This window comes from Grammomys surdaster, unplaced genomic scaffold (assembly GCF_004785775.1).
Source record: "Grammomys surdaster isolate TR1022 unplaced genomic scaffold, NIH_TR_1.0 126313, whole genome shotgun sequence".
NCBI classification, from domain to species: Eukaryota; Metazoa; Chordata; class Mammalia; order Rodentia; family Muridae; genus Grammomys; species Grammomys surdaster.
In genome coordinates, this window is record NW_021621113.1 from 7,096,147 (window position 1) to 7,117,742 (window position 21,596).

The following is a 21,596-nucleotide window of genomic DNA, read 5'->3' on the forward strand; positions in this document are numbered from 1 at the left end:
GTGGCTCACAACTTTGATCCTAACACACAGGAAGCAGAGGCAGGTGGATCTGAAAGTCTGGGCAAGCCTGGTCTACAGAATGAGCTCCAGAACAGCCAGGGCTATACAGAGAAACCCTGTCTCGAAAAACCAAAAAAAAAAAAAAAAATTATTCATGATTATCATTCTGATGTGTATGTGTAACCATACTGCACGTGGAGAAGATAAGAGGGTAGCTGGGATGGTTTGAATATGCTTGGCCCAGGGAGTAGCATTATTAGGTGGGACATTGTTGAAAGACATGTGTCACTGTGGGCATGGGCTTTAAGACTCTCATCCTAGCTCCCTGGAAGCCAGTCTTTGGAACAAGATGTAGAACTCTCAGCTTTCTTACACCATGCCTGCCCAAACACTGCTATTTGGAGAGGCACAAGTTAAGACTATCCTAGGCTCGTGCCTTTAATCCCACCACTCAGGGCAGAAGCAAGTGGATCTCTATGCGTTCCAGGGCCAGCCTGGTCTGATAGCCAGGAATCCCTGTCTGGAAAAACAAACAAACAAAGACTACTCTGGGCTACATGAGACCCTATCCCAGGAAACAAAATGAAATAAACAAAGGAAGGAGGGAGGGATGGAAAGAGAGGAGGATGAAGTCAACTGTCAATGATAACAAGGTGAGCTGGCCCTGCCCCCTTGACAGCTGCAATACTCGGGAGAGCAAGCCCTGCATCTTATCTGAGCAGCAGAGTAAAGATGGCCCTGGTGGAGGGGGCACAGGTGAGCCAGCCCCAAGAGTACAAGAGAGCTGGCCCAGCCACCCCTCTGCTGTGAGGTAACCTGGGTTGGGGGAGGGGATGCTGTCTTATTGCCCTCTCATCCTCAGAGGCAGTCAGGGAGAGGTCATGAGAGCCAGAGAGCTGGCCCTGTACATCAACAGCTGCAGGACTCAGGAGAGTGGGCCCTGTGCCTCACCTGGGCAGAGCACAGTAGTACTGGGCCAACTGAGGGGAAGCAGGTGAGCCAGCAGCCTCAAGGGCAAGAGAGAGAGCTGGCTCCATGGTTCATTTGTTGTGAGGTGGTATGGGTGTGGGGTGATGCCCTTGTTGAGATGCATGAAAGGACCAGTCTTGCTGTTCCAAAGTTTCGGGATCTCCGTGACTCAGGGCAACAACAGGATAACCAGGAGGAGTCCTGGTGAGGATCCGACATTGATGGTTCACAGAAGCCAGAGCTCTTGAACTAGACCGTGACGCACTGCAGTGAACGTCCGCTAGTGAAGACGTGTGGACAGAGGGACATGCTGTGAGACACACTGTGACACACTACAGCTTTTATGGGGAGATGGTCTCTATGCTCTGTTTTTGTTGTTTGTGTGAGTTTTATTTGGAGGGGTTACAAGGGTGAAAGGCAGATACGAGGGGACAGGGAGATGAGCAGGACTGGGCTCCATGGTGTGAAACTCACAAAGTATCAGTGAAAAGTTTAAAAAAATTTTTTTAAATCTGTGAATAAATTTTTTTTTTAAAAAAATTAAGAATAGCCGGGTGGTGGTGGCGCACGCCTTTAATCCCAGCACTTGGGAGGCAGAGGCAGGCGGATTTCTGAGTTCGAGGCCAGCCTGGTCTACAGAGTGAGTTCCAGGACAGCCAGGGCTACACAGAGAAACCCTGTCTCAAAAAAAAACAAAAACAAAAACAAACAAAAAAAATTAAGAATAAACCATGTTAAGTTACTCTAGACTTTTCTTAATAAGCTTAGAATCAGATGAGCAACAATAAAATTTTTTTTTAGGCTGAACATAGTACACACTGTAAACCCAGCACTCTGGATGCTACCCAGGAGATCTTCAGCCCGCACTACCCAGTGAGAACCTGTCCTAAAATATCAAATCAGGACTAGAGAGATAGGTCAGCAGTTACGAGTGCTTACTGCTCAAAGCTCATTTCTCAGGGCCCATGTCAGGCAGCTTACAATGCCTGTAATTCCACCTTGCAAAGGATCCAAGACCCTCATCTGATCTCTGCAGGAATTTCACAAATGTGTGTAGGTGCACACATACACAAAGATACATAAATATACATATAAAAAAACCCAACCACACACCAAAAGCAAACCAAGAAAAAGTCTAAGACAGTAGCTCTTCTCACAGTGCTTCTGTACACTGAGATGAGAGTCAAAAGAATCCCTAGTGATTTGTGGGCCAGTTAGCCTGATGTGTACAGCAACAAACAACAAAGACCTTGTCCCAAACATGTTAAAAACAAGGACTGATGCCTGATGCTGTTCTGTGACCGCTACACAAACGGCACAAGGAGGCCCACAGTCACACTAATAAACACACATACCACATAAAATATAATAAATGCTTAAAATATTTAAAAAAAAAAAGATTTTCAGGGGCTAGGAGTGGTAATGCCTGCCTTTAATCTCAGCACTCGGGAGGCAGAGGCAGGCGGATTTCTGAGTTCAAGGCCAGTCTGATCTATATATAGAGTGAGTTCCAGAACAGCCAGGGGTATAGAGAGAAACCCTGTCTCAAGAAAAATCGAACAACAAAAAAAGATTTTTAGGACTCACTGAAGGCTACAGATTCTCTAAAATAAAATACACAAACAAACAACAACAACAAAAAACCCAACACAAATAATCAACTATACAGCTAAAGAAATACAACTGAAAGCAGATAGAAAGGAGATAAAAGCCCCTAACAGAATTAGTAACTAAATTAAAAGTGAATACACTACAAAAATGTTCACTCATATAGAAAATGTAACATGTATGTAAAACTTCCTATTAAACCCTGTGGTAAATAAGAAATACTTTATATATGTATCATGTGTCATGTCTAGTACACATATCAATTCTGAGTCAGTTACTATTATCATCCTCCTTTTACAGATAATAAAGGTCTAGACTGAGAGGCTGGGAGAAGGGCTGAGTAGTTAAAATGCTCACACATAAGCATGAGAACCGGAGTGGAGACACTCTGAACCCCAGTAAATGCAAGTGGGAGTGGGCGCTCATCTGTAACTCCAGCTTCAGAAGGCAGAGATAGGGGATGCCAAGAGCAAGCTGGCTCAAAGATTAACTACCCTGGCCAGCTCTGCCTGGGTGAACTAGGTAGAAATCGATAACGATTACTGCCATCAACCTTGGGCCTGTGTAGTCATGTGTGCACATGCGTATGGACACTCAGGTCTCAGGCCTGGCAGCAAACATCTTTATCTATTGAGCCATCCTGAAGGCCCAGCACACATTATGTTCTTTTGTTTTTCTCTATGTAGTCCTGACTGTCCTAGAACTAACTTTGTAGACCAGGCTGGCCTTCAACTCAGATTGGCCTGCCCCTGCCTCTGCCTCGATAGTGCTGAGATTAAGGGTGTGTACCATTATTGGATGGCTTCAGCATACAACTTCTTAAACTATGGGTTGGTAGGTGATACAATACAAAGTGAAGATTGTAAAAAAATCTAGTAATAGTAAAAGATGCTTGAATATATAACAGCCAATTATCAATTCAAAATCAAACATGTAACAAATGCAAGATGTTCCTGGCTCACCTGTTCTGTATTGCCTGACTTCACTGCAGCCCTGGTTCTGAACATGCAACACAAACTCTTTGCACTGTGCATGCCCTCAAGCTGTGCAATACCAAACACACTGCCTCACACACCTTGGCTCAGCTTTGAGGCATTGTAGGTCATGAACTAGACTGTTTTTACCGTGCATTCAAGGTTTTCTCCCCTTATGAAGAAAACAATTTTAATATTCTCCTACTATCTTTTTTTCTTTTTAAGCCATCAAAATAGTCTGTGCTTGAAGTGGTGTATGCCTGTAATCTGCACCACTTGGGAAGTGGAGAGAAGGAGACCAGGAGTTTGCTTTATAGTGAGGTCCAGGGCAACCTGGGATACATGAGACCCTGTCTCAAAAAGACAAACGACAACAACAAAAAACCCACAGGGAAGCAGACATGTCACATATCTTTAATTCCAGCAGCTGGTGGAGGCAAAGAGATCTCTACACAGCAAGTTCCAGGCTAGCCAGGGCTACAGTGAGATCTCAAAAAAGAAAAAAAAAAAACAAGATAGAAACAAAACAAACCACAAGACTAGGGAGGCACTCAGTTGGCAGTGTGCTTCTCCAGTACACACAACTTCTCACGTTGGATCTGCAGTACCACACAAAACAGAGCAAAGGAACAACACACATCTCTAGTTGTAGCATCAAGACCAGAAATTCAAAGTCTTCCTTGGCGTTATATAGCATGTGTATGTGATGTATGGTGTTCAAATGCTTGACCTGAAAAACTGCTGTTTGACAGGCTAATGAGATGGCTCAGCAGGTTTAACGACTTGCCACAGGCCTGACAACCTCAATCAATTCTTGCATCTGGATCCTATGGTATAAGGAGAGAAAGAACTCCTGAAAGTGTTCTTGTTCTCTCTCTTTCTCTCTCTCTTTCATTCTTTCTCTCTCTCTCTCTCTCTCTCTCTCTCTCTCTCTCTCTCTCTCTCACACACACACACACACACACACACACACACAGATAAATATTAAATGGCCCTAAACACACTTCTGCCATTTTGTACTATGTATTTATGGGGAGTAGTGTTCTCAGTATGGATAGTGATAACATCAAAATATCAACTCTGAAAACTGTTGAAGATGGTTTGTATCCTGCAATATCAAACAATCACCCAAGATTTTTTTTGGTTTCTGTGACAAGGTTTGACGTAGCCCAAGGTGGCCTAGCATTTGCTATGTAGCCAAGGATTATCCTCAAACCTCTATCTTCCAAGTGCTGAGAATGCAAGCATCGATCGCCATCCCTGGCAATATTTAATTATGTAAAAATAAACACCTCGTTAATATACAAAGAGATGGCTCAGTGGGTTAAGAGCACTGGCTGCTCTTCCAGAGGTCCTGAGTTCAATTCGCAGCAACCACATGGTGGCTCACAACCATCTGTAATGGGATCTGATGCCCTCTTCTGGTGTGTCCAAAAACAGTGACAGTATACTCATATATATAAAAATGAATAAATAAATCTTTAAAAAAATACAAATTAGCTGTTGTCTTTAATAAATGATAAAAATTATACACATACCAGAGACCTTCGTTCTCTTGTTTTGAGTCGGGTCTTCTATGTAGCCCTGGCTGGAAGTCAGTCTGCAGATCAGACTAGCACTGAACTCCAGGCAATGATGCTGGGGACGCTTTTGTGCAGTGTATATTCGACTGCAGTCCAGACTTGGTACTGTCATTATTATGAAGCGTTTCCTGACTCAGAATTTTGTAAAACATTGTTCTTCATCATCTTCTAATTGGTCAATTAAGAGCTTATCAGTCTATAGCTGGGCAGGAGAGGGTAAGGTGGGACTTCCGAGCCCAGCGATTGAGAGAGAAGGTCTCCGGTGGGACAGAGGAGGTCACCATGAGGATGTACATTAAGAAAGAAGTGCCAGAGGGAGTCTAGGATGACAGGTAACATCACATGGCTGGGAAGTATGCCAAGACAACACAGTCAGGTTACAATAGCTCAATCCTGCCCGTGCTGAGACTTTTAATAAATATAAAATGCAACTGTTTATATATAAATATATATGATATGAAATAAATATAAAAATCTCTGTCAACACTTGGGACCAAGGGTGGGCGTAGAAAAGCCCCCAGTACTTTTACATTTGGCACCCAATGTGGTGCTCAAACCACAACCCTGATATTAAGAGTCTCATGCTCCACCAACTGAGCTAGCCAGTACTTTTACAAATTCTCCTGCCTGTTTCCCGAGTACTAGGATTATAAGCACAGGTTACCAAACCAAACTTCAAATAATTGTTTCAAAGTAAGTTTCTTCATCACTTGTCAGCAAATGTTTGATATACTTACACACTCAAGATCTCCTAAAAATTTTCCAGGCAAAAAAAGGGGATCAAAAGTGGCAGTCTAAGAGCCAGAGAGACAGACTGCTCAGTGGTTAGAGCACTGGCTGCTCTTCCAGAGTGCCCAGGTCCAATTCCCAGAACCCACATAGCAACTCACAACAGTCTATAACTCTAGTCCAGGACTTCTGACAACTTCACACAGACATGCACGCAGGCAAACTACTAATGAACATTAAAAAGAGAGAGGGGAGAGGGGAAGGGGGGGAGGAGAGGGAGAGAGAAAGAGAGGGAGAGGGGGAGGGGAAGGGAGAGGGGAAAGAGGAGAGGGGGAGAAGTTTAAGAAACCCTGTTCTGATACTATATTCATCAACCCAATTTTACTGACTGCCTACTGTCTGTCTGGCCTTGCACCATCAGAAATGTATCATACCACGTTAAAGAAAAACTACTGGTCACATGTGAGCCTGGAATCTCAACACTGTGGAGGCTAAGGCAAAATTAATATGAATTCAAGGCAGTCTGGGTCTGATATGGAGTTGCACATCTTTATCCCAGCAAGGGAGGTGAAAGCAGGAGGATCTCTGTGAGTTCAACACCACCCTGGTCTATAAAGTGAGTTCAAGGCCAGCCAACACCATACAGTGAGATCTTGTCTCAAAATCCAAAACTACAACAGCAGAAGCCCACCCTGGGCTATACAGTAAATTTTAGGCCAGCCTAGACCTAAAAAAAGAAAGAAAAGAGAGGGAGGGCAGAGGACATAACTAAGTAGTGGGTGGCCTGCCTCACTTGAGCTAAGGGCTTATTTAATGCTCATTATTTCAATAACAACAACAAAACAGACACCGTCTGACCTTCCTGATTTACTAAAGTCAAATGTTCTAACACTCTGCTAGACAAACTAAAGTTCTGATTCATCCCAAGCCTCAGACCAGGTTCCTCAACTTGCCCACCACTGACCTTAGCTTCAGCTAATTGCGGATGGGGGTTGGGGGCCGTCTCACAGTACCATCGCTAGCTTCTTCCTGCTAGATGCAGTAGCAAAGCCCTGGGAGAGAGCTAGGCCGTCCCCAGGCGTCCTCTGCCCCTCAACTACCCCTCAGCTCAGACGCCACCTCCGCGGGGATGGCTCGCTGACCCCACCACACCGGCGCCTTCAGTTCCCGGCCCTTTGTGAAAGGTCTCCACTCGCCGAGTGATAACTTGCTTAACGTCTATTCTTGCCGGGCTCTTCCCGCCGGCCGTGGGCTCTTAACGAAGGCAGGGGGCATCTGGCACACACGTATGGAAACTGCCGTGGAGTTAATGACAAGGGGAACGCGAGGTGCAGGGAGGAAGGACGGAGACGCGAGGGGGCGTGTGAGGATCCTTAGCCAGGAAACTCAGCCGGTGAGAGAAGAGATTGGGGTGGAATTACGGCTCGGTCCATCTGCGCATGCGCCTCGCTCTCCACGGGGTTCCCCCCCCCACACACACAACCCCCAGAAGCTGGGTCCCGACTTTCCAAGGTTTTCCCGGGATAACGGAATGAGGGACAGGGACCGCCGCTTCGGCGGGAGCCCCCAAAAAAGAACTTACACGGGCCTGAGAGCGAGCGGCGACCTCCCTCACTCTGGGATACCGACGGCGGTCACCACGTCCGCACGAGCCGCGAATCCGCTCCTCAGGTCGCCTAACGGCCGTTCCACGCCCGTCAAGCCGCACGCCCTGGAGCGCGCGCCGCCCGGCTCCGCCTCTCTCTGCTTGCCCCTGGCCAATAGAAAGTCAAGGCTAGTGGCTACCCCGCCTCCTTTTGCCTACAATTGACCAATGGAGATTCAGGCCGCTCTCGTGTCCCGCCCCTTTACTGTCCTGGGCCGTGGGCGGGTGGATCACTGCGCAGGAGGCGCCGGACCGGTGCGTCGCTCTGCGCATGACACAGCGGCTACTTAGCTCGGTCTCCTCGCACCATACCGGATTCCACCACTAGGTGGCGCTGTGTCCGCGAGGCTTAAGGTGGCCTGCCTGGTTGTGACCGGGCTTTAGGGAATCCCGCCCAACCTACTTCGGTCCCCCTCCCTCCGGAACCAGGAAGTCAGATTGCGCCTGTGACCTGCCAGGGTCACTGTCTACTCAGGGGTCACTATTAGAATTAAGAGTTGATGAGGGGCTGGAGAGCTGGCTCAGCGGTTAAATGCTATCAGAGCTATCGCTGCTGCTCTTTCAAGGGTTGCATGTTCGGTTTCCAGCATCTATGTCTGGCCGCTCACCGCTCAAAACCATCATCTCTAAATATGATAAATACAATTAAATGATAAAAATACAATTTAAAGCACTGGAGAGTAACAAGTTGGTACCCTCAGAGGCCATAAGGCACTGGATCCCTTGGAGATTTTGTGAGCACCTATTATGGGTGCTGAGATCTGACCAGTTCTCATGACAGAAGAGCAATTGCCCTCAACTTCCCCTCGTTTATATTTTGAGACTGGGTTTCATCGAGTCCCGGCTAGCCTGGAACTTGCTTTACAGCCAAGGTCAACTTTGAACTAATCCTTCTGCATCCACTTCTGCATCTACTCGCCAGACGCTGAGCTTCCGGGTGTGACCAGATATGCCTGGCTCAATTTCCCTCTGTAATTTGAAAGTAACTCCGTCATGTGATAATTTTCATGTGAAAATGAGTTCTCACATTTCAATAGTCTTTGGGTTCCCATTTCAAAAGCAATCATACATTTTTTTAAAAAAAAGATTTATTTATTTTTGTATGAGTGCTCTATTTGCATGTACACCTGCATGCCAGAAGAGGGCATTGGATCCCATGTGGTTGTGAGCCACCATGTGGTTGCTGGAGATTGAACTCAGGACCTCTGGAAGAGCTGAAAAGTGCTCTTAACTGCTAAGCCATCTCTCCAGTCCACCCCATAATTCTTAAGTATACATAAATCTTCAGTTACTTTCATTGTTTGTCTACTCAGAATTTTGTGTAAACCAAGTTATCCTTAAATTTACTTTGTAATTCAAGCAAACCTTGAACCCCCTCCATGATCTTCCTGTTCCTACCTTCCAAATGCTAAAGTTAATTTATTATTCTTTATTTATTTTTGGTAGACCTGGCTGTTCTGGAACTCATTCTGTAGAGCAGGTGGGCCTTGAACTCACAGAGATCTGCTTGTATCTACCTCCTGAGTGCTAGGATTAAAGACCTGTGCCACCATCACCTGGCTTGCTTTATTATTTTAAAAAGATGTGCTGCATATTTAATGAAATATATCAATGGAAGTATACCAACCAGCATGATTAAAAGTAAAAAAAGACTAGATTTGGGGCTGGAGAGATGGCTCAGTGGTTAAGAGCACTTGCTCTTGGACTGGGGTTTGATTCCAAGCACTACTTAGTATCTCTCAACCGTGTTCAACCATTCAACAGCTCCAATTCCAGGGGACACAATACCCTTTCCTGGCCCCTATGGGCACCAAGCACACAAGTAGTAGGTTTACATACATACAGGCAAAACACAAATACCCAGCTAAGCATGGTGACACATACCTTTAATCCCAGCACTCTTGAGTCAGAGGCAAGTGGATCTCTGTGCGTTTTGAGGAGAGCTTCGTCTATATAACAAATTCCAGCACAGCCAAAGCTACATCAGGAGAACCTGTTTAAAAACAAAGAATATTCATACATATCATTTTTATTAAATGTTAAGAGTTGGTTAAATATAACTTTCTCATTTAACCAAATAAGATAGGAAGAGTAGAACGCAGGGGTTCATGCCTGCAGTCTCAGCACTCAAAGCCGACAGCAGCATAGCAAGTTCAAGCACAGCCTGATCCATATAACAAAACCCTGTTTCAGAAAGACCTGAAAGGAGTGTCAAGATGGCTCAGTGGGTAAAGCATTTGCTGTGCAGACTGACAGCAGATTCGATCCCTGGGACCCACACAACAGCAGGAGATAATTGACTCCACGTATTTATCCTCTAACCTCTATATGCTGTCTGTCTTAGTTTCATTGCTGTGAAGGGACGCCATGTCCAAGGCAACTCTTACAGAGGAAAACATCTAATTGGGGCTGCCTTACAGTTTCTGAAGTTCAGTCCATTATCATCATGGTGGGAAGCATGGCAACCTGCAGGCAGACATGGTGCTGGAGAAGGAGCTGAGAGTCCTACATCTTGATCTGCAGATTGCAGACCACTGTGTGTCACACTGGCATACCTTGAGCATAGGAGAAACCTCGAAGCCTGCCTTCATAGTTACACACTTCCTCCAACAAGGCCACACCTACTCCAAGGCCACACCTCCTAATAGTGCCACTTCCTATGGGCCAAACATTTAAACACCTGAATCTATGGGGGCCATTCTTATTCAAACCATCAGAGTGTCCTATGGCAAACATGACCATGAGCATGCATTAGGCACACATGTGCTTATTCTCAAATAAATAGAAAAAAAGACTGCTGAATTTAACTTAGATGTACATGCAGATAAAACATCTATATACATAAAATAAAAAATAATTAATTAAAAAGTTAAGTGTACCACAAGCATGCAGTGCCCAGTGAGGCCAGAAGAGGGCATTAGATCTCCTAAAGCTGGAGTTACAGACTATTGTGAGCTGCCATATGGGTGCTAGGAATCAAACCGGGGTCCTCTGCAAGAGCAACAAGTGCTCTTAATTGCTAAAATCTCTCTCCAGCCACCTACCCATCTCTTTTTGTATATTTTTTTTGAGACAAGGTCTCAGAACTCACTGTGTGAACCAGCCTGGTCCCTAAGTCATAGTGCTCTGCATATTCATGCTTCCCAAGGTCTGGGACTAAAGATGAACACCATCAAACCCAGGTCCATACATTGAATTTTTATTCCGCTGTTTACTGTTCTATAGCGACTTCCTCCAACTGAAACACTCTATCCTGGAGGGAAGAGAAACAATCCTAAGAAAGCTACGAAAAATGTCAAGATTCAGGGTGCTGAAGAAACTTCCAACACTCACAGGGTCCTCCCAAGGTTATATGGGCAACAGTCACTGGGGAAGAGGTTTTGGTGCAGCTGAGTTTTGGGCAGGCAGCTCCAGGGATGTCATCTTTGTGGTTTCACCTATGCCAGGGAGGGCCTTTTGCTGATGCATCTTCCTTTGAGTCAGCTAAGCCCCTGGAAGTAATCCTTCACCTATGCTCCTATGGGTAACCCCAAGAAATTTGTTGGTTCCCCAAGCTAAACTTGGGTGACATCTTCTTTTCTTTTTTTAATCAGTTGTCAGTATTCCTTGAGTTTGCCATTTGTTTGGACAAGGTTATGTGAAACTCAGGCTGGCAAACTCACTACAAAGCTGAGCGACCTCCAGATGACTTTCAACTCCTGATCTTCTCGACTCCAGTTCTCCAGCACAGTGACTTCAGGTATGCACCACCGAATTTAGCTTCTGTTCTCTGATTGTTTTCTTGGCGTACGTATGTGTGGGGGTTGTTTGAGCTTGTTTACTGTGGTTTTAAGAATCAAGCTCAAGGTACTGTATATGCTATGCCAATGCTCTACTGCTGAGCCAAACCCTTTGTAGTATTTTGCCTATATGTTTGTTTATTTGTTTGAGACAGGGTCTTGATATATATAACCCAGCTGGCCTCAGACCCAGAATAATCCTCCAGCCTCGGTCTCCTCACATCAGCCTGTGTGGCTTGCCTGCTGACACCTAACACCTGCCCCATTTCCTAGGCCACAGTCTTCTTCCAGCGCTCATTCACCCTGTCCTTAAGTTTGTCTAAGATTGCCTTGTGAACTGTTGAATCTCCAGGGTATAACATGGTCCCAGGGATGTAATCGATCTGGTTTGGGATGGATAAACGATTACAGCACAAACACTGTTGCTGCATCCATCCTCAACCTTCGACTAGGAAAGGGGACCTGATGAAGCCTGGAATAACCAAGGAAAAGGATGAAAAGGCTTGGGCAATATTATATACATGCATTTAACTCTCATTCTGGAACTGAAGAGTTTTGGTCATTTTGCAGGAAAGAAAGAAAGAGAGAAAGAAAGAGACAGACAAACAGTAGGGTCAGCTGATCAAGGCCCAAGGGCTTCCTGGGAATGAGTCCCATATAGAAGCAGAGGTCATCTGGTCAAAACTTTCATTTTACATATGTGGAGATGAAGCTCCATAGAGAGAATAAAGTGATTTTCACACATTCTCTCTTTCTCTCTCTCTCTCTCTCTCTCTCTCTCTCTCTCTCTCTCTCCCATCTCCAATCCTTCAGACCATTGACCTGAAACACTGAATCATTCTGTTCACATTATACTGACAGGAATCAGAAAATGTAGAATTCCCTGTGTTTATTGACAACAAATCCTCTACTCTTCCCCCATCATATTGAGCACTGTAATCACACACCCTCCCCCAAGAGTCCCAGTTAGAGAAGGGTTGAAGAGCAAACAGGCCATTGTGCAGCATCCACCTTCCCCACAGGATTGAGTTACAAACTGGTCTATGCGCAGCTTCTCTGGCACCTATCAGAGCCCACACTACTTGCCTTGACTCAACCCTTCCCCCACTCCACCCTTGTCTCCACAAATAAACTAGACACTAAACTCTAGGATTGGAGTCAGGAGAATGGGTCAGATTTTATTCCAGCATCCAGCCAATCATGATCAGGAGAAAGATGGATTTCCAGGCTCCTGGAGGAAAGAAAGAAATGGTTGTAAATTAGTTTTAAAGGGGATGGAGAGATGGCTCAGCAGTTAAGAGCACTGACTGCTCTTGCAGAGGACTTCAGCTTAGTTCCCAGCACCCACATGAGACAGGTCACAAAAATCTGTAACTTAGGTTCCAGGGCAATCTGACACCTCTGGCGTCCCTGAGTGCCAGCACTCATGTGCATAGGGTACACACACATATATGCATAATTTAAAATTAAATATTTTAAAAATGGGATTCGAGGAGGTTTCAGAGTCTGGGAGAGTTTTAACTTTTTATTACATTTATTTATTTATTTATTTATTTATTTAGTACATGCAAGTCATGGTGTCCATGTGGAGGTCAGAGGACATCTTTTCCTGGTTCTCTCCCACCACACATGGTTCCCAGGGATAGAACATAATCAAACTTAGCAGCAAGCACCTCTCCACTAAGCAACCTCAGTTTGGAGTGTGATTGTGTACACTGTTTTGTCTTGCTCTGTTTCCTTTCTTCTTTTCTTTTGCCTTAAGACACATAGTCCAGCCTGGCCTCAAATTTACTCTGTAGCCAAGGCTAGCTTTGAACATTTAATTCTCCAGCCTGTAACTCCTAAGTGCTGGAATCACAGGGTAAACCTCTGTACCTGGCTTTTATGTCAAGTAGGGTCTCACTATCTTGCACAAGCTGGTACTAAACTTCTGGGTTCCAGCATGCTCCACTGTCCCCTGTGCATTTTAAACCTTCAACCCCTAACTCTGAGTCATTTCTGGGTAGTATCAGATTTTGAGGCAGGATAAGGCAACAGCTTCATTATTAACTCTGCCATGTACTGCATGAGACTCATGTACATGAGACTCAGGAGGTTTAACAAGGTGGTCACATAGCTCAGAGGAGAAACAGTATCCAAGATCAGCACCAGCCTAGACCCTGTGTGAGTTCCTAGAGAATCCACGTAACATGAGACCCTTCTTCCCTAAAGAAATACCTTTATACCAACCTGCTGAGTTCCTGCTGCCGGAGGCTCTGGACTCTGCAACCACACAGAAACAGAGATTGAGTTCAAAGTGCCCCTCACACAGGACGCTCACCCACCATTCCATCAGGGTGGCACAAAAGGAAAAGGGGCTGTTTTGTTTTGTTTTTTAAGGTTGGGACTCAGAAGGGTCCATCAGAGAATATATTTCTGGATTGATTTACTAAAGGCGTGGGATTTCTTAATGAGGGTTAAAGTACTCTAATAAAATAGAAAAACAAACGATTGTTCCAGGACAAGAAAAAAGATGGAATTGAGGTTGGCATGAGAGACAGCTTGAGAAGGCTGAGTTGATGGGACAGGAAAGGAGGCGCAGAGCCTGGAGGAACTGGACGGCTCAGTAGTTAAGAGTACTGAATGCTCTTTCAGAGAATCCAGCACCCATACCGGGGCTCACAACCATCTGGGACTCCAGTTCCAGGGGATCCGATGCCCTTTCCTGGTCTATCCATGTACCACTTATTCGGAGAGGTCCAAACACGATCCACTTGCCACCACTAGGCTCCACGTGGGTCTCAGCTCGAGCGTCCCAGGGTGATTTTCTCCTCAGGGGATTCTTCCCACTACAAGACTGTGGGCGACAAGACAGCTCTGGAGACTTTCCCCCAGGACCTCAAAAACTCATGCCCACGGCCCAAATAAGTTCACTCATCCTCATCTACAAGACACAGGTCTTCAAATGTTGGCTTTAACTTTCCTAAAAGCCTGCTCCCTAGAAAGTGAGCCCGCACACAATCCCACAACCGCCCTTGGTTCAGTCCCAGCTGCATCGCTGGCCTTCAGGAACCCTACTTACCGGTTGGCATGGGTGTCCCACTCGCTTGTCACAGAGGGTCACTTGGGCGTGTAAGTAGAGCGTGTCACTATTCAAGAATCGTGAGACAGTGAAGGCCAGTATCACGTATATGGAGGCCCCGTTGCTCAAGTCCTGGAGCATCCGGCCGCGGACTGGGCAGCTGCAGGGAGAAAGCCGAGCATTCATCTTTAAGACCCAGGCTTGGGGCCCGAGGTCTGGACATACAAAGTTTGATTTTTGCCACTTTAACTTGTCCTATGTAATAATGGGTGTTGGATCTCTGGCTGAGAACTGACTTTACACGGATTATTTTATTTCATTCCCCACATCAGTACTCTGAGGTAGACCATACTTCTGACTGCTCCCCATTTTTTAAAACAAATATTATTTATTTTGTATATATATGAGTACACTGTCATTGTCTTCAGACACACTAGAAGAGCATCGGATCCCATTACAGATGGTTGTGAGCCACCATGTGGTTGCTGGGAATTGAACTCAGGACCTCTGAAAGAGCAGTCAGTGCTCTTAACCTCTGAGCCATCTCTCCAGCCCTTTCTCCCCATTATTTATTTATTTTTTTATTGGATATTTTCTTTATTTGCATTTTAATTGTTCCTGCTCCCCATTTTTAAAGGTTTATTTATTTTATTTTCTGTCTGTCAGTGTTTGCCTATAGTGTGTCTGTGGACCACAGGAATAGAGTACCCATGGAGGTCAGAAGAGGGTGTCCCATCATCTGGAACATGTGGGTGCTGAGGACCTAAGCCAAACCCTTGTGAGAGCAGCAAGTGCTTTTAACTGCCAAGCCGTCTCTCCAGCCCCCTGCCCTGCCCTTTCTTTTTTAAACAGGGAGAAAACTGAGGTATGGAGATGTTAGGTAGCCACTATGTGGCCAAGTTGGACCAGAGTGCTGTTCCTACCTAGATAGGAACTCCAGAACCTTGGGAATACAGGAAAAGCTAATTGCATACTCGGACAAATTCAGCAGTGTGCTTTGGGACCAGGCTAGTGTAAGCAGTCCTTTGTCAGACTCTGAGCCTGAGCCTTCTGCTCTCTCATCTGCACAGTGGAGGAGACAACACTTCATGGGGTTGTTTTGTGATCCGCAAATGGATGAATAATCCACTAGGCTTCTAGGAAGACTACTGTCAACATGCATAAAACGTGATAGAAAAGGAAGGAGATATTCATTCTCTTGCTAATTTTGAGTCACAATCTCATGTAACTCAGGCTGGCCTGGAATTCACTATGTCGCTGAAGCTAGCCTTTAACTCCCTCTTCTGTCTGAGCCCTTGGGTTAGAGGCGCGCACCACCGTGCCCAGCTTTTATTATTACTATTATTATTGCTATTATTATTATTTTAAAGATTTATTTATTTATTTATTTATTTATTTATTTATTAGTGTTCTGCCTGCATATATTTCTGCAGGACAGAAGAGGGCATCAGATCCCATTACAGATGGTTGTGAGCTACCATGTTGCTGGGAATTGAACTCAGGACCTCTGGAAGAGCAGTCAGTGCTCTCAATCTCTGAGCCATCTCTCCAGCCCCCAATAATTATTACTTTTAAAACAGGGTCTTGTTGCCTTACTTGGCTAGCCTGGTACTCTAGGTAATTCCCCTGCCTCAGCCTCCCAAGTGCTTGGATTTGGGACCTAGGCCGTCACACCTGGCTAAGAGACCCAGCTCTTTTCTTAGTGTGCTCAACGCTTAGCAAAGCGAGTCACCTACCAACACCTGAGCTGAGCCTTGGTTTCTCCTTGAGTAAGGTGGGACTTGAAGTATGACTACATCACAGTGTGTAAGATTTCAGTGAACCGATATGACTCACACACTATGCCTGGCATGAGACAAACACTACGTCATCATTAGCTGGCTGCTATTGTGTGTAATGTACTTCATATGTAACAGCATGTGACACTCTGAAATGTTAGCATTATTTGTGATCTCATCACTCTAGGCCCTCAGTAACTGGGGAAGGGGAGAAGAGTAGAAGAAATGAATGTCATCTATTGGCTGTGAGATCTTTTGCCCTGAGCCTCAGTTTACTCATCTGTAAAATGAGGCTGGATATATTCACTCAGCAAACATTTACCAGTCTTTACTTCCTCTCCATGTCTGTTTGCCAGAGTGTAGAGGAATCTTAAAGAACTAGAGACGGGGAGCTTATTCAGCAGCAAGCCCCCAAGACAGCAATTATGTCAGGCGAATAAAAAAAGCAGGCTAGGGTCCAAAAGTATCCGAGTAAATCACAGCCCAAGCCCAGGGACCTGATGGACTCTTACCTCTCCTTCACAAAATGATAAGTGGCCTTAGCCTCTGTGTTGGAGAGGTTGGTACTTGCAAAGATCTCATTAGCCACCAGGGCAAACCGGTCAGGATCACTGTCAGTGGACTTGAGGACCACGTAGAGAGGCATGCCGACAGGAGCTGTACTGTTCTCAAGTGGAGTGGAGAGTTTCGAGTCTGTGAAGATGCTCAGGGTGATGACAGTCTCGCCGGTATTTGGAACATGGATGGAGCTATATCCAGAGAGGGATAAGAGGGAGAGCCCCCCAACCATGAAACCTCAAAGAGAAGAAGGACTCTCGTGTTCACCTTCTAACTTACGCTTAAGGTCACTGAGTGCTGGCAGCCTTCTCCCCCCGCCCCAAAAATAAAGGACCGGGACAGTAGGAGGTAATGCATGTTACCATATAGCGTATAGCAGGACGACTTTAGATCAAGCCCATAACCCATTTTAAAAAGCCCAGACATGCCAGGCAGCGGTGGCACCGCCTTTGACCCCAGTGCTCACAAGGTAGAAGCAGGCAATCTCTCTGAGTTTAAGACCAGTCACAGGGTGGCCCAGGGCCTAGCTGCAGAGACAGTTGACTGGGCATAACTCACGGAATGGAGACCCCCGGGTAGGAGACAGGCTTGCTGATGTTCACGACCAGTGGATAGGCACAGCTAAAGCGCAGCACTCTGGAGCCAGTGTTGTTGGAGCCGGGGAGAGCCTGTTCAAGGTGCACATCCAAAGAGTGCAGGGCATGGCTGCTGTTGGTCTAGAAAAGACAGATGGGGGAGCAGACATTACCCACAAACCCCTAGGATGAACACCTTCACGCATCTGCTCTAGCTACATGCTGTTTATTAAAATAAAATCAATCGCTCAACTCTTTGAGTCTGGTCCCGTGACTTGAACACAGCTCTCTGTTATCAGCCCTATTTTAGGAATGAGTAAAATAAAGTCTCAGAAAGGTTAAGAGAAGTAAGTACAAAGCAAGCAGTAAATCCTAAACCCAACGTCACTCTGGCTCTGGGGCCCATCACTTTCATCCCCATGCCATGGTTCCTAAGTTTCTTTTCTTGAGACTGAGTCTCATGTAGCTCAGGCTAGCCTTAGTGACTATGTAGCTAAGGATAATCTTGAATCCCTGACCCACCTGGCTCCACCTCCCAGCGCCAGGGTTACCAGTTTGTGTCACAATGCCCAGTTTATATGGTGGTGAGGATTGAACTAAGAGTTGCCAAAGGACGTTCTTATCCCATGGTTCTTAAATGTCAATGTTCATTTTATCTTACCTTAGTTTTGAGAGAGGGCATCATGTAGCCCAAACTAGTCTCCAACTATATAGCCAAAGATGGCCTCGAACCCTCTCCTGCCTCCACTTCCCAAGGGCTGAGCTTATTAGCACACAGCATCACCACATCCGGGTTGTTTTATTGTTGTTTTTGTGGTGGCGGTGGTTGTCTGAGAGACAACTTTTAGGAGTTTATTTAACGATCACATACATCTGTGTATCTCTCTACGGGTTTGTGCATGACAGTGCAGGTGTCTAAAGAGGATAGAAGAGGTCGCAGATCTCTGGCTCTGGATCAGAAGCAATTGTGAGCGTGCTAGTGCTGGGAGAACTTGGGCCCTCTGCAACTCTTAACTGCTGAGCTGTCTCTCCAACCCAGGGAGAACGTCTTGTTCTGTAGCTCAGGCTGTCCAGAGTTCTGCAATCCTCCGGTCTCAGCTTCCTGAATTCTGGGATTATAGGTCTCAATTTGCATTTTAGAATCTCTTGGGGGGGAAAAATAGGACCACTGAGCTGTTAAGAATTCTAAATCTTCTTTTAAAAGGGGAGGGAGGGGCTGGAGAGATGGTTCAGCGGTTAAGAGCACTGACTGCTCTTCCAGAGGTCCTGAGTTCAGTTCCCAGCAACCACATGGTGGCTCACAACCATTTGTAATGAAATCTGATGCCCTCTTCTGGTGTGTCTGAAGACAGTGACAGTGTACTCATATAAATAAATCTTTTTTAAAGAAAGAATTATGAGTTGGTGTAACAGTATATGTCTTAAATCCTATCATTTGGGAGACAAAGGCCAGCCTGGTCTACATAGAGAGTTTCAGGACACCCAGGACCACATAGAAAGACCCCTCTCAAAAAAAAAAAATTTTTTTAAGTCTGAGCAAGGTGTGGTACATCTTTAATCTCAGCACTGGGAGGTGGAGGTGGATGGATTTTGGTGAATTTCAGGCTAGCCTGCTCTACCTAGTAAGTTCTACACCAGCCAAGGGTAAATAGTAAGATGGCGTCTCAAAAAGAATATTTTAAAAAGAATTCTAGCTCTTAGGGTTGGGGGATGTATCTTAGTGGTAGAGTATTTGTCTAGCACACATTGAGTCTCCGCCACCAGAAAAAACAAAAACCAGAAGAAGGAAAGAGGGGAGGAGCTGAGTTCTGACAGGGGCTTTAGGGTCTCTGTTGTCGTTTGGGGGCATTCTATTATTTATGTGAGTTATGCTTTGTTTACGAAACTAATCTCTGAGTGCTGGTGCAAGCATGTAATCCCAGGACTCAGGAGGCTGATGCAGGAGGATTACCTCAAGTTCAAACTGCAATTTGAAAAAATACCGTAAGTTCTCTTAGCCTTTGATTACTTGTCTATGGTGAAAACCTCTCAAGATTAGAACTATTAAAAATTATTTGATAGACCTGGCAGCTGGCCAGAAATCAATAACCCACTGCTTGTAGTTAACGATTTTAAAGTGTTTCATGGCCGACAGTTTGGGAACCAATCAATAACCCAATTCAGCAAACAGCACGTATAAAGGAATTCCCAGTCTGGAGACAGCGTGTTCTTTTTTCTTCATCTGGGATGGTCTGATGGCAAAGATTTGAGTCCACCAAAGTCTAGGGTTACTCGATCTCTCCTTTCCTAGCCCCGCCTGACAGCCTTCCCAGCCCCTCCCATAGCCGTCCAAGCCCCGCCCACATCTTTCCCCTTCTTCTAAAATCCCCCTTCAGCTTACAGAGATGTGGAGTCCACATGTTCCCTCCTTCTTCTCCAACTGAAAGACCTGGACCCGATGACCCTCTTCTGTCTTATTGATACTGAAACACTTCTTGAAGGTATCTTGCTTCAGGACCCAGCGTTGAGTCTTCAGGAAGCAGCTCCTGAGAGACACCTCAATGTCCTGTGGCCTGCAGCGCAGGGTCGCTATCTCTCCGGATAGTTCTGCAGGGGAAGAAGAGACAGAGGTGGGGGTCTCCAGAGGATCCTGGAAGGATGTCGACCTGAGTTCAAGTCTCAGAGCCCACATGAAGTGGAAAGGGCAATCTGACTTCACAAAGTTGTCCTCTGACCTCCATATGTACACCATGGCATGTGTGCTCCCTAACACACACACACACACACACACACCATGCAAACACACCAATAATTTTTAAAATTGTAAACATATCTGGGCACGGTAGTGCATGTCTTTAATTCCAGCACTCAGGAGACAGAGACAGGCATATTTCTGTGAACTTGAGGACAGCCTGGTCTACAGAGCAAGTTCCAGGATAGCCAGGGGCTACACACAGAAACTTGTCTTGAAACACCAGGAAAAATTAAATATATTTAAATACAGATTCTCACACATGTGGATCCCAAGAATCATCTCTTGAGTTATGGGATTCTGACTCCTGGCCCTCACAGGTCCTTAGAATCTCGTTTCCGAGAGTAACCTCCAGTGCCTCAAAGCTAATGTGGGGGGCTGGGAATGTAGCTTTGTTAGCCCATTTGCTTGCCTGCCATAATTTGATACCCAGTGCCACGTAAATAGTGTATGATGGCAGACACCTTTAATCCCCAAATTTAGGAGGCAGAGGCAGAGGGTCAGGAGCATTAGGTCATCTTCAGTGACCAGGCCAGTTCTCGACTAGGAGACCCCAACTCATCAACAAACTTGAGAGATGAGGTTCCTGTCCTGAGTCAGGTGGACTGAGAGTTGGGCCAGTGGACAGAACAAGCAGAGCTGGAGAGGTAAGAGTTATAAAAGGAGGTGGCTCCTGCTACACCTCAATTTCAGTTTTAGGTCATCAGGGAACTGGGGAGTGTGGCCAGGACCTCAGTGAAATCGTTATTTTAATTCAGTGAAATGTAACTGGCAAAGAGTGGTCTTAGGAAAGTTAATTTGCTTATTCTCCAATTCTTCTCCAATGCTAAGCAGGAAGCTAGACCCTAGGGTATGTGTGTGTGTGCACACGCACAAAACCAGACATAGACATGCCACGCATGTCTGTAATCCCCCTCAGTATCTGGACAGCAGCTCAGGTCCCAGGAGCCGGAGCAGGGTAGATAGTCTAATCTGCACAGCCACCTACCCTCTCATGAGACATCACTTCTGGTGGGTTCCTCATTCATTTCATGCTAATGCCTTACCAACCTTTGGACAGGGTTCGAATGGGCCTTCTCAGACTTCTGTGACCTTTCTAGCTCCAGCCTTTTATCTGGTTTATTCACATGAGTTATTCATGTTACTCCGTGTTATCCATACACATAAAATTAAGACAAAGGAGATACTTTAAAAAGAAAAGGAGGAAGAGGGAGAGAAGAAGAACAAGGAGAAACAGCAGCAGCAGACAGCAACTTCCTGGAAGGGATTATATGCACTTACTCAAGTGGGAATAGTAGCTGTCATTGCACACACAACCTCCGGTACTGCCTGCATATTCATCCAAAGCACAGGTACCACCTCCCTGACCACTGCTCTGATTAGAGTTGGGGAATGCTTTATGGGTCCCAATCATATCGGAAGATTTGGTTGTCTCTGCGGCGCTAGGAACAGGGGCTGTAGAGTGGTCAGATGATTGGGTTGTACCCGAGCCCACATTTGAGCCCGTCTGTGCTGCCTGGGAATGTGTCTGTGTGACTGTGCTGTGGTGTGTGTCAGGTGGCATGCTTGTCATTGTGAGGTTTGTCTCTGGGGTTGGGGGTACAGA

At 45.7% G+C, this 21,596-nt stretch overlaps 2 protein-coding genes across 3 annotated transcripts in view; both read right to left on the bottom strand.

Annotated features, from left to right (window-relative positions):
* Cep85 (centrosomal protein 85) overlaps positions 1-7,588 on the bottom strand; it is a 37,044-nt gene extending 29,456 nt beyond the window's left edge. The window contains exon 1 of one of the 2 annotated variants that reach the window (XM_028759712.1): positions 7,446-7,588. The gene's annotated coding sequence lies outside the window, so the exon portion shown is untranslated. Of the gene's footprint in view, positions 1-5,089; positions 5,147-7,445 lie in introns of those variants that run through there. The other variant, XM_028759713.1, reaches the window with a different exon arrangement.
* Positions 7,589-12,465: 4,877 nt separating this feature from the next.
* On the bottom strand, positions 12,466-21,593 carry LOC114614368 (uromodulin-like; the record flags this gene model as incomplete). The annotated part of the gene is made up of 8 exons (XM_028760013.1): positions 12,466-12,518; positions 13,517-13,549; positions 14,009-14,123; positions 14,349-14,508; positions 16,639-16,875; positions 17,243-17,400; positions 19,640-19,845; positions 21,272-21,593. Coding segments are annotated over 8 exons (1,284 nt in total), but the record flags the coding sequence as incomplete, so codon positions are not given.
* Between the last annotated feature and the right edge of the window lie 3 nt (positions 21,594-21,596).